Below are 12,054 nucleotides of genomic sequence, written 5' to 3' on the forward strand. Positions count from 1 at the left end.
CACCCCCCCCACCCCTGCCCAGCACGGAGCCCCGGCCACCACCGGCCTCCCACTGGCCACCCTCACCCCCTTGCTCCCCATCCCACCAGCCGCGGCACGGTGTCCCTCTGCGGGGTGCTGGTGCTGGCACAGTGTGTGTGTGTCCCCCCCCCACCCCCCCGTGGGTGCTGGGGAGGGTGCGGGGTGTGAAATGGGTGCCAGCTGAACACAAAGCAGCAATAATACCGCGGGCACCGGTGCTAATCCCATCAACCCCGACAGATACTCGATAACCCGGGAACGGTTAACATCCCCCCCCAGCGCAGGCTGAAGGTCACAGCATCTCCCCGGTGGTGTCCCCAGGAGGGGGGGGGGGCCCAGGCGCTGCCCCCCATGGCATGTGGGGTGCTCCTCCCCTCCCGGAGTGACCTTGCGCAATGGGGGTCCCGGTGCTGAGCGTGGTGCTGGCAGCTCCTGCCTGGTGGAGCACCGAGCTGTGGGGTGGGGGGGCTCCCACCCGGCCTGGCAGCCCCCACCACCTTCACAGGGAGCCTGGACAGTGGGTAAGGGGCTGCCGTGGGCGTGGGAGCTGGGCTGCTGCCGCCTGTGGGGTCTGACCCCCCTGGGTGGGTCCCAGCTGGGGGTCCCAGTTTTGCCTCCTCACCCCAGCGGGACCAAAAGTGGGGTGCAGCCACCCCCCCCCCCTCCCGCTTGCTCAGGCTGCACCAGCCAACGCTCCCACGCAGAGGGGTGCCCGCGTCCCACAGCAGGGTTTTGGGGGGGCACCCAGCCCCATGCCCGAGCCGCACCAGTGCTGGCGTGTGGCACTGGGAGGCGGGGGGGGGGGGGCTGTGGGGGGGGATAAATGCCACCCCAGCCCCATCACGAAGCCGTCGGGGTGGGCGAGTTGCCAGCGGCACAGGGCACTCATGCGGCGCAGGCGGCCCTCTTGGCTGCAAAGGCTGGGAAAAGGGCAGGCAGTTCCTGCCGGCAGCCCGGATGCCATGGTGATGGGCTGCTGCCGGCATGAATACCCATGAGCGGGGGGGCTGTGGGGGGGCTGTGGCGGGGGGGGGAAAGGGGGAGGCCACGCCGAGCTGTGCCCTGAATGCAAAGACCCCGCTGCCACGTCCCGGCGGCACAAAGGGCCGCGGCCACGCGTGGGGCCACGGCACGACGCGGCAGTGCCCGGAGGCAGCGGGACCGGGTGACAAACGGAGGTGACCCCCCCCCCTCCCCGGTGCCGCGCCGGGGCTCACCGGGGCACCCCGTCACGCCACCCTGGGGTGCAGGGACTGGGGTCTGGGGTCAGGGTGGGATGGTCGGGGGGCTGGAAGAGGTTCCCTTGGCAACGGCCGGTCCCAGTTTCCACCAATCGATGTGGCGGCGCGGGCTGGGAGGGCTCGTGGCCTACATAAGCACCGCACGCCCGTGCCGCGCCGAAACCCGGCAGATGAGCTTGCGAAGCCATGGCCGGGCTACCGGGCGCCTGGCCCGTGGCCACCCGCTGCTGGGGCTGCGCCGCGGCTGCCTTCCTCCTCCTCCTCCTCACCGTGCAAGCTGGTAAGGGTGGCTGTGGCGGTGGGGGGGGGAGGCGCGGAGGGGGGGCGCCGGGGGTCCCGCTGCCCTCGCTGGGTGCCGGGGTGGGGCTCGGATGCGGCGTGGGTGTCCGGTGATGCCCATGGGTGTCCGAGCGCGGCTCGCCAGCGGCCGTCGTGGTGCCTGGGGAGGGAGGGATGCGGCTCCTGGATGTGCCGTGCCCCACGGCTCTGCCCCACGGCACCCGGGAGGTGCCGGTGCTGCGCTCGCCGCTGCCCCGGGAAGGCTTGGTGCCATGGGCAACCGTGGCCAGCACGGCGGGGCGAGGGGCTCCCGATCCCCTTCCCCAGCCCCACTCAGCCGGGTTTATGCCGGTGCTGGGAAGGATAATCCGCTGGCTCACCGTCCGGCAAGATGGGATTTGAGAAAGACGGGGCTGAATTCACCGCGGGGGAAGGATGCTCCGGGGAGGGGCTGTGAGTTGTGCCAGGCATGAAGGAGAAGAGGAGAAGGAGGAAGGCTCCCCGCACCTGTGGGACCGCTGTCATGGTCCCTCACCCCTGCTGGGAACACTATGGGGACACGGTCACCCCCGGTGAGCCGGAGCGAAAGTGGGGCCGGGCGGGAGGTGCTGGTTCACGGTGCCGGTGAGGACGCTGGCATTGCACCGGGGTGGCTGGTGTCCCCAGGCTGCGTGGACCGCGGGGACCCTGTCCCTGGGCGCGGGGGAAGAGCGTGCCTGGCTCCCCACACCCAGGGGCTCTCGTGTGTCCCCCCACTCCCCCGTGTCAGCCCGGGATGCGGGAGGGGTCGGGGGGCAACGCCCAGGGCTCGCTGTGCCCGCAGCGGAGACGCGATTGGGGCTGGCAGAGCGGGCTGTGGGCCAGCACTGCCCGGCACAGGGCCATTTCCCAGCACGTCCCAGCCTGGGACATGGTGGTCTCACCCCTTCTGCTGCAGAAAAGCAGTTTTTTGGCTCCCGAGGACACAAATGTCCCCATGTCCCCTTGTCCTCCCCACACCCCCTTGGCACCAGCTGGCCCTTCGGCACTGGGGGGAGCGGAGGGAGGATGTGCACAAAGCCACCTTTCCCCAGCCCCCCGTTAACCACGCATGCGCCCCACAGCCGGGCCCCACTCCGCTGTGCCCCCGGAGCTCCCGGGGTGCAGCACTGGGACTGTCCCATCTCCCCACAGCCCACAAAGCCGACCTTAGCGGTGACGCCACGGCGGCCACCATCAACCACTCGCTGACGCTGCTGCAGCGGCTGCAGGAGCTGCTGCAGAACGGCAACGGCAGCGACTCGGTGCTGCGGGTACGCACGGCCGCCTCCGACGAGGCCAAGGTCTTCCACACCCACCAGCTCCTGCTCAGCCTCCAGAGCGAGGTCTTTGAGAGCCTCCTGCGCAACCAGAGCGTCGTCACCTTGCACGAGCCGCCCGAGACTGCGGCCCTCTTCGAGAAGTTTATCAGGTAATGTGGGGACCCGGTGGGATGGGGACATCAGGAGGGATGCAGGTCCTCCAGGGACTGTGGGATGGGGACATCAGGAGGGATGCAGGTTCCCCGAGGAGAGCGGGATGGGGACATCAGGGGATGAAGGTGTTCTGGGGACCACCGGAGTCCCATGGGATGGGGGTGCCCAGAGGGATGCAGCCAGGGAGTGGAAATGTTCCCTTAGGGGATCGGAGGGACCCTATGGGATGAGCACGTTGGGAGGGATGCAGTCAAGGAGGGAGGATGCTCCCCTGGGGACCCTATCGGATGGGGATACCCCGAGGGATGCAGCCAAAGGAGGAGGATGCTCCCCTGGGGACCTTGGGGGGTCCCACGGGATGGGGACACCTGGAGAGACGCAGCCCAGGAGGGAGGGTGCTGGGCTGGGAAGGGGACAGGGATGGCGGGGGGACACACACACACCAGCGTCACCGCCCCAACGCTCTGCCCCAGGTACCTGTACTGCGGGGGGGTCTCCATCCTGCTGCACCAGGCCATCCCCATGCACCAGCTGGCCAGCAAGTACCGGGTGTGGGGGCTGCAGCGCGGTGTGGCTGACTACATGAAGACCCACCTGGCCAGCGAGTCGAGCCAGGGCCACGTAGTGGGCTGGTACCACTACGCTGTGCGCGTCGGGGACGCGGCGCTGCAGGAGAGCTGCCTCCAGTTCCTGGCCTGGAACCTCTCGGCCGTGCTGGGCAGCGCCGAGTGGGGCTCGGTGAGCGTGGAGCTGCTGCTGCTGCTGCTGGAGCGCTCCGACCTGGTGCTGCACAGCGAGCTGGAGCTCTACACCGCCGTGGAGGGCTGGCTGAGCCGCCGGCAGCCCGAGGGTCCCGTGGCTGAGAAGGTGCTGCGCGCCATCCGCTACCCCATGATCGCACCCAGCCAGCTATTCCGGCTGCAGGCGCAGTCGGCGGTGCTGGCGCGGCACTACGGCGCGGTGCAGGACCTGCTCTTCCAGGCTTTCCAGTTCCACGCCGCCTCCCCGCTCCACTTCGCCAAGTATTTCGACGTCAACTGCAGCATGTTCCTGCCCCGCAACTACCTCGCGCCCAGCTGGGGCTCCCAGTGGGTCATCAACAACCCGGCGCGGGACGACCGCAGCACCAGTTTCCAGACGCAGCTGGGTCCCAGCAGCCACGACGCCGGCAAGCGGGTGACCTGGAACGTCCTCTTCTCGCCGCGCTGGCTGCCCGTCAGCCTGCGCCCCGTCTACTCGGACTCGGTCTCGGGCGCCGTCCAGCCGGTGCGCATCGAGGACGGTCGCCCCCGGCTTGTCATCACCCCGGCCATGAGCAGCCCCGACTTTGCCGGTGTCAGCTTCCAGAAGACGGTGCTGGTGGGCGTGCGGCAGCAGGGCCGGGTTTTGGTGAAGCACGCTTACAGTTTCCACCAGAGCTCGGAGGAGGTGGCCGACTTCCTCGCCCACGCCGACTTGCAGAAGCGCACCTCCGAGTACCTCATCGACAACTCCCTGCACCTCCACATCATCATCAAACCCGTCTACCACTCCCTCATCAAGGTGAAGAAGTAACGAGGCAGAGCTGGGGTCTGCCACCGGACTGTCCCCAGCCCCGCGGCGGTGATGGGGGGGGGGGGGGGGGAGCGGGGGCTCGTGCTTGGTCCTCCTGCTCGTAGGTAGCCAGAGGGGCTCACACTGGGGGTCCCCGGGGCTGCGCTCCCCGCTGCCCACCCCTCCTTGATTGTCCCCCTGCCATGTCCCATCCCCATCCCTCGATGCCTGCGGGGTGCTGGGGATGGGGGGGGGACACACACTGGGAGCCCCCCCCCAGGGCCGTGCAGGTGGTGCAGGAGGCGAAATGTGCAGCCCACGGCCGCGGGCACATCCTGGGCTCACAGACCCCAATGGGTGGGGACAGAGACAGCCCATCCCTCCTGTGATGTCCCCCCCCCCACGGCACTGGAGTCCCTCTGTGCCGTGGCGCCGGGTCTGGCTGCCGGCTCGGGTACCCCGGCAGCGGCACCCCGGGGCTCGGCGGAGAGCTGGGAGCGTGCCCAGGCTGGGGTGGGTGGCCCGGCTGCCTCCCCTGGCAGCGGGGGGCTTGGGGGGGGGGCACCGTCCCCGCTCACGGCCCCCATCCCTGCCCAGGAACCCCCCAACCCCCTTCCAAATAAAAGCAGAAAACAAGCGTGGGGTGTGCGGGGGTGTCCTGGGGGGGGCCCCAGGGGTGGTTGCCATCAGGCTGTGCACAGTAGTCACACCACACCCCGGCTCAGTGCATCTCCTTTTAATGGGACCCCCGGGAAGGACAAACGCCCGTCCAGACGCCCCTCACCCAGGTGGTCCCACGGGGATCCGGTGGTGCTGGGTGGGCGGCTGCGTCCCCTGGGTGCTGAGCACCCACCGGGGCCCTTCCCGAGCACGGCTGCCTGGGGACTTGGGGCCCTGCCTCGGGGTGGGTTTGGCACAGGGAGGGTCGACCCCCTGCCCCTCGCCCCCCCCCCCCCCCCCCGAGATGTGCCGGTACCGGGGGGCTGCACAGGCACGGGGTGCCACAGACAGGGCTCAGCACAGGGGGTGCTGGGGGTGGCAGGATGGGTGCTCAGCCTGCCGGCTTGGCACGGGCTCCGGGCCCTCGGCTCAGGACCGGTGACCCCGTCCATCCGTGCCGGAGGCCCTGGCACCGTTCCTGGCGCCGCCGCCGAACCGCGGGCACTGGCCCTGCCCGGGGGTGGTGGACAGCTGGAGGGGGGGAGACCCCAGTACCTGGGGAAGGGGCACTTCAGCAGCAGCCTGGGGTGCAGGAAGGAAGGGGGTGGGGGGGGAACAGCCCCTGCACCCCATCCCCAGCCGGGGTCTCACCTGGCAGCTGGCTGAGTGGGGGCTTTGCTCCAGGCGGCGCTTTGGGAGGGGGGGGGTCCCCCCCTGCGTGCTGGGTGCCTGCACCCCTGCCAGCACGGCACACTCGGAACGGCTCTGCGGCACGGGGGCCGGCGGTGGGAAGCCCCTGAGGGCCACTGGTTGCCGGAGAGAGGGTCCGTGGGCACGTTGCTTTGTGGGGGGAACCGTGATGTGCAGGGGGGGCACGCACGCCGGAGGGCGCTGGCACCCCCCCCACCCCGGGGAGGGGTTGTGCTGGGTGCTCAGGCTGGCCACGCTGGCCCGTGGCTTGCTCTGCTGAGACACACGGCCCCCCCTAAGCACCCCCACTTTGGGGTTTTGGTGGCGTGGGCACGGCCGTGCTCACCTCCTAAGCCACCGTGCCGTGGCGGGGAGGGGGGGTGGCCCCCGCCGCGCTCCCCAGCCGCTCTCCCTGCGGGGTCTTCTGGAACACAAGGGTTGGGGTGCTGCTGGAGAGGGGGTACCCCCTCACCATCTGCTGTGGCAGCATCCTCGTGCGTGGGGGGGGGGGGGGTGATGGGGGGCCCACCCGTACCTGTCCCCCCCCAGGGGGTGCAGGGGTGGGAGGGTGTCACGGCGGGGTCCCTGCCGTGGTGCCACGGGGTGCTGGCAGCTCTGCGCTCGCACGCTGTCCCGCTCCGAGTCCCGCGGGCTCTCAGCGCCGCTCGCCTGCAGGATCTTGGGCAGGGACATGCCCTGGGAGGCGGGGGGACAGGGGGTGAGCGTCCTGTTTAGGGTGCAGCGGGGGGTTTGGGGTCGCCCCATCCTACCTTGAGGGCGCCGGTGTCCCCAGGGTCCCCCGCCAGCTCCCGCAGGTAGGTCTCGTACAGCTCCTCCAGCGCCTGCGGCACCGCCAGCCGGTGGTCTGCCGGCGAGAGGGCAGGGGGGGGGCGGGCATCAACCGGCCACGCCACGGGGCTATGTCACGACACATTGTGTGTGGGGGGGTTGCCACTGCGGGACTCCCAGTGCCACGACGCCCAAGAGGCCCCTTTGTCGCGGCAGGAGGGACGGGAGGGACGCACCGGCGATGAGCTGCCGCTGCTGCTGGATGATGCGGGCGCAGAGGGCTCGGTGCCGGTCGAAGCGCGGCGCGGTGGTGGCCGGCAGGTGCCGGAGGCCACCCTCGAGCAGGGTGGGGGAGCGCGTCTCTGCCGGCTCCAGCCCGGGCCGGTGCAGGCAGCAGAGCAGGGCCAGCACCTCCCGCGGCTCCTCCGAGCGGCTCCGGTGCTGTGGGGCCTCATCCAGCCACCGTGCGTGGTGCTGGCTCTGCCGAAAGCGCCGGGCCAGCTCTGCCTGCGGGCACGCAGTGAGGTCACTGTCCCTGCCTGTGGCCAGCAGCCCTGCCATGGGGTCAGCAGCCCTGCCACGGGGTCAGCAGCCCTGCCACGGGGTCACCGTCCCTGCCACGGGGTCACCGTCCCCGCCACGGGGTCACCATCCCTGCCCATGGCCAGCAGCCCTGCCACGGGGCCACCGTCCCCGCCACGGGGTCACCGTCCCTGCCCATGGCCAGCAGCCCTGCCACGGGGTCACTGTCCCTGCCACGGGGCCACCGTCCCCGCCACGGGGTCACCGTCCCTGCCCATGGCCAGCAGCCCTGCCACGGGGTCACTGTCCCTGCCACGGGGTCACCGTCCCCGCCACGGGGTCACTGTCCCTGCCCATGGCCAGCAGCCCTGCCACGGGGTCACTGTCCCCGCCATGGGGTCACCGTCCCTGCCCATGGCCAGCAGCCCTGCCACGGGGTCACTGTCCCTGCCACAGGGTCACCGTCCCTGCCATGGGGTCACGGTCCCTGCCGATGGCCAGCAGCTCTGCCACGGGGTCAGCAGCCCTGCCACAGGGTCACTGTCCCTGCCTGTGGCCAGCAGCTCTGCCACGGGGTCAGCATCCCCGCCACGGGGTCACTGTCCCTGCCACGGGGTCACCGTCCCCGCCACGGCCCCTGAGTATCCACGTCCCCCCAGGGCTGCTGGGCTGAGCCTTGTCGAACTCAGCTCACTGGTGACGGGGTTTCAGCTGCCGGGGGTGGGGACGGGGCTCCCAAACCTTCCGCTGCCGGAGCCTGCGCTGCTCCTCCACCAGAACCGCGATGCTCTCGCAGACAGCGACCACGTCTGATTGCTTGTCCCCTGTGTCCCGGTCCCCCTCGCTGTCACCGGGGCCGCCTGTCCTCCACCGCTCTGGGTGGGCACCGCGCAGCCGAACCTGGGCTGGAGGGACGGGGTGTCAGCGCCGAGTCCTGGGGGGGCGTGGGAGAGTGGGGGGAGCCGGGCCGTACCTTGGATATAGGGGTCCTGCCCCCGCTGCCCCGGCTCGGGGTTCCTCTGGCCCTTGAGGCGCTGGATCTCCCCGCGCAGGTCGGTCACGACGCTGTACGAGGCGCTGAGCGGGTTGTGCCTCACCTGGGACGGGGCTGGTGTGAATGTCCCACGACCCCGGTCCCAAACAGGGTCCCTGAGTGGGGTCCCTGAGCAAGGGCACGGCTGATGGAGCAGGTCCCCAAGAAAGTGCCCAAGTAGGATCCCTCAAGAGGGGTCCCCAGGCAGGACAGAGCTCACGGAGCAGGTCCCCAAGTAGGATCGCCAAGCAATGTCCCCAGGCAGAGCTTGGCTGTGACCCCATAGGATCCCCAAGCATTGTCCCCACGCAGTGCACAGCCATGGGGCGGGTCCTGAGCACCCCACAGGGCAGTGCCCGGAGCAGTTCCCCCCCCCCAGGGCACCTGTGGAGCCGCGTAGGGGGTGAACTCCTCCCTGCGGGGCTGCTCCGGGAGGGGGCCCGGGGGGAGGAGGGTCCCCACTCCCGGCCCTACCGTGGTGCGGATGCTCTGGGCGCGGTGGGCGTAGGCGAGGGTGCTGCGGGACTCCTCGAAGGCGGTGCTGGCCGGGCTGATGTGGGCGATCATCACCGTGTGGCTGTTGCCCCCAAGCGAGTCCTGGCCACCGAGAGTTCAGCTGAGAGGGATCAGGGTGGGGGACAGCCTGTGTGCCCCCCCAGCCCAGCTCAGACCCCGCTGGGGGAAGCCGGGACACACACACCCCCCCCCCCCCCCCCCCGCACACCTTGAGCAGGCGGGTCAGCTTGCTGTCGCGATAGTTGATGTACTTGGTGCTCGTCTGGTGGCTCAGGGCTTTGATGCAGTTGCCCAGGGCCAGCAGCGAGCGGTTGATGTGGGCTCCCTCCTTCATCCTCTGCCCGCGGTTCTGCGTCTGGGCGGGGAGGGGAAGGAAAAGGGAAAAACCTGGCAAAAGAGGGAGCCCCCCCCACACACACTCCCCTCCTTCCCCGACCCCCCCGCTCCCCCCTCAGGAAGGTGCCGTACCCGCGCCGCCCGCTCGGAACCCGCCAGGTCAACCATGACGAGGCGGCCGCGGCGCAGCCCCCCACCCTGGCGCCGCCGGCACACGGTGACCCGCAGCACCGCGTGGGACCGCGACGAGCTGCGGTTGGCGGCCGTGGGCTCCTGCGTCCGCTGCCCGTTCCCCCGCGCCAGCAGCTTCATCACCTGGGGCAGAGGGGCAGCGATGGGCGGGGGGGATCACCGGACAGCGCCCCCCCCCTTCCCCGTACCCCATAAGCGGGCTCACCTCTTCGGCGTTGATGGCGGAGACCTCGGTGATGCCGGCCACCCGGACGGTGCCACCGGCGTCCTCCCGCAGCTGCAGGTAGCCCAGCGAGGGGTTCAGCAAGTCCCGGATCATCTCGTTATAGATCTGGGCAGGGGGGAAGGAGCCGGGTACGTGTCCCCCCTCCCTGCCAGCATGGGGACCCACGGGGACACAGCATCCCACGCCGGGCACAAAGGCTTAGGGCCACGGGAGGGGGGGGGGACGGGGACGTCCCCGTGCACCCCCGCCGCACCTCGAGGTAGGACATGAAGACCTCGTACTCCACGTCCCCGCTGGTGTCCTCGATGGTCTGGAAGAGCTCACCCAGGGTGCGGGCACAGATGCCGGGCTCGCCGTCGGTGCCCAGCATGGTGTAGGTCTTCCCGCAGCCTGGGGGGAGAGGAGAGGGTGGGGTGGGGGGCTCGCTCAGGGCTGGGACCCACCCCCACCCCCCCCCCGCCAACCTTAAACACAGCCACGGGGCTGGCCCCTTCCCCAACCCCACAGCCCTCACCGGTGGGGCCGTAGGCGAAGACGGTGGCGTTGTGGCCGGAGGTGACAACCGCGACGAGGCTCTGGGTGGTGGCACGGTACACGGTTTCCTGCGGGAAGGTGAGAGGCCCTGGGGTGCATCCTGCTGCCCCCCAACCCCCCCGCCCCCCCCAACCTCCACCCACTGCCCCGTGCCCTGCATACCCCCCCACCCCTGTGCCCCGAGGGACCCACCTGGGTGGCCGTGGAGTCAAAGGCCACGTCGAAGATGTAGGATTTCTCGCGGGAGCGGCTGGCACGCGGGACGCTGCCGGGGTCTTCCAGGGGGTCTCGCAGCACCACGACCTGCCAGGGGGGAACGCGAGCGGGGCTGGCTGGGTTGGGGGGGGGGCACCCACCACCCCTCTGCTCCGGGGTCACCTCCAGCCTCCAGCACACGCTGGGCGTTGCTAACGCTGCTAATCAGCACCCGGGTGGACCCCGAGGTGTAAGGAGGTGCTGGGAGCCCAGTGGGTGGGGGGCATGGTGAGCACAGATCCCGAGACGCGTACGGACAGACGGACGCACCGGGATGCTCCCCACAGCCCCGACACTGGGGTGTCCCCGCGGTGCAGCTCTCCGGGAGCACCTGGGACAGCCCGTGCAGCTCCATCCCGGCCGGTGACCGGGTCCCCGCAGCACCGGGGTGGGGGGGACCCCAGCAGAACTCGGGGTTTTGGACCCCCGGGCATCAGCACCACAACGCAATCGCCCGCCCCGGGCGCTGGTGGGCACCCAGCACCCTGCCTGGGCATCACTTGTGGGTTCCGTGGGGGAACGGCTTGCTCAGAGCTGCATCTTCCCCCCTCCCCCCCCCCCTCCATGCTCCCATCTGGGTCCCCCACATCGCCCACAGCAAAGACAGCGGGGCCAGAGCCAAGGGGGGGGCACGCTGGCATGATGGGGGCACTGGGATGTGCTCCCCAGTGGGTCTGAGCCCTCATGGGACCCCGTGGGCAGCTTTCCGGGGGCCAGTGGCCCTTCCATGCCGCGGTGCAGGAGGTGCCGGGGCTGGTGCCGGTGCTGCCAGCGCGGGGCCCTTTGTGCTCCTGAATTGTCCCATTGTCCCCAGGCCGGGCTGGGGTTCAAAGCCAGCTCTGTGCGCGGTGCCAGGGCCGTCGGGCTGCACCCACCTGGCCACGGCGGCACAAAGGCACCTCTGTGAGCACAACCCGCCAAGGTGCCCGCTGCCCGGGCGCTGCGAGGTGACCGGGGCTGCCAGCACCCCACGGACACCCCGCGTGTCCCTGTCCCTGCGTGTCCCCATCCTGGAGCAGGGTCCCCAGCTCCCAGTCGCCTCCCATCTCAACGCAGGTTTTGACCCTTCCCGTAACGCAAGCTTGCTCCCTCGTTGCTGCCTTGCTTCCACCTGCCCCCCATCCCTTGCGCATCCCCCCCCCCAGGATTGGGGACAGGGACAGCGCTGGAAGTGGGGCTCCTAACCCAGACCCCCCCCCAAGTTTCCCACCCTGCTGCTTTGTTATTGTAGGGTCTCCTGCAGGGTGTCCCCCTCAGGTCCGTGCTGGCACACGTGGGCAATCCCAGGGCATGCGCCGCGCCGAGGGTCACGTCCTGCAGTGGGGTACCCCACGGCAGGGGGGTGTGTGTGGGGGGGGGGGGGGCGAGGGGAAGCGCCAGGGCCAGGCGGTGCCCGAGGAACCCGCGGCTGTACCTGCTCGTCCAGGCGGTGGGCGACGGGTCTGGCCCCCTCCGCCAGCTCGGCCGCGCTCATCGGCCGGATGCGAAGAGCCACCTGCGAGACACCGCGATGGGTGGAGGTGGGGTGGTGGGGACAGGGACGGGGACACGGGGACACGGACCTGCACGCGAGCCATGGCGCTGGGGTCCGGCAGCTGAAGTTTTGGTTGTGCGGTGTCGTCGCAGCACCCCCCCACCCCGCCCCGTCGCGGGACCACCCCCAGCCCATGCTGGTTGCTTCAATTAAAGGTTCGTTTTCCTGGGATGAAAGCGAACACCGCTGGGACCGGCCTGACAGGGGCAGCGTGCCCTCCCGCTGGCACCCGGCCCCTC

The 12,054-nt window shown here is 70.5% G+C and overlaps 1 protein-coding gene across 1 annotated transcript; it reads left to right on the forward strand.

Moving 5' to 3' along the window:
* Positions 1-85: 85 nt before the first annotated feature.
* On the forward strand, positions 86-5,152 carry BTBD17 (BTB domain containing 17). The gene is made up of 3 exons (XM_042802525.1): positions 86-1,542; positions 2,715-2,991; positions 3,469-5,152. Exons 1-3 carry the CDS (start codon positions 1,449-1,451, stop codon positions 4,547-4,549), a joined length of 1,452 nt encoding a protein of 483 aa, XP_042658459.1. The 5' UTR covers positions 86-1,448; the 3' UTR covers positions 4,550-5,152.
* Positions 5,153-12,054: the final 6,902 nt, after the last annotated feature.

The sequence above is a fragment of the Tyto alba genome, unplaced genomic scaffold (genome assembly GCF_018691265.1).
Source record: "Tyto alba isolate M040663 unplaced genomic scaffold, T.alba_DEE_v4.0 Super-Scaffold_39, whole genome shotgun sequence".
NCBI classification, from domain to species: Eukaryota; Metazoa; Chordata; class Aves; order Strigiformes; family Tytonidae; genus Tyto; species Tyto alba.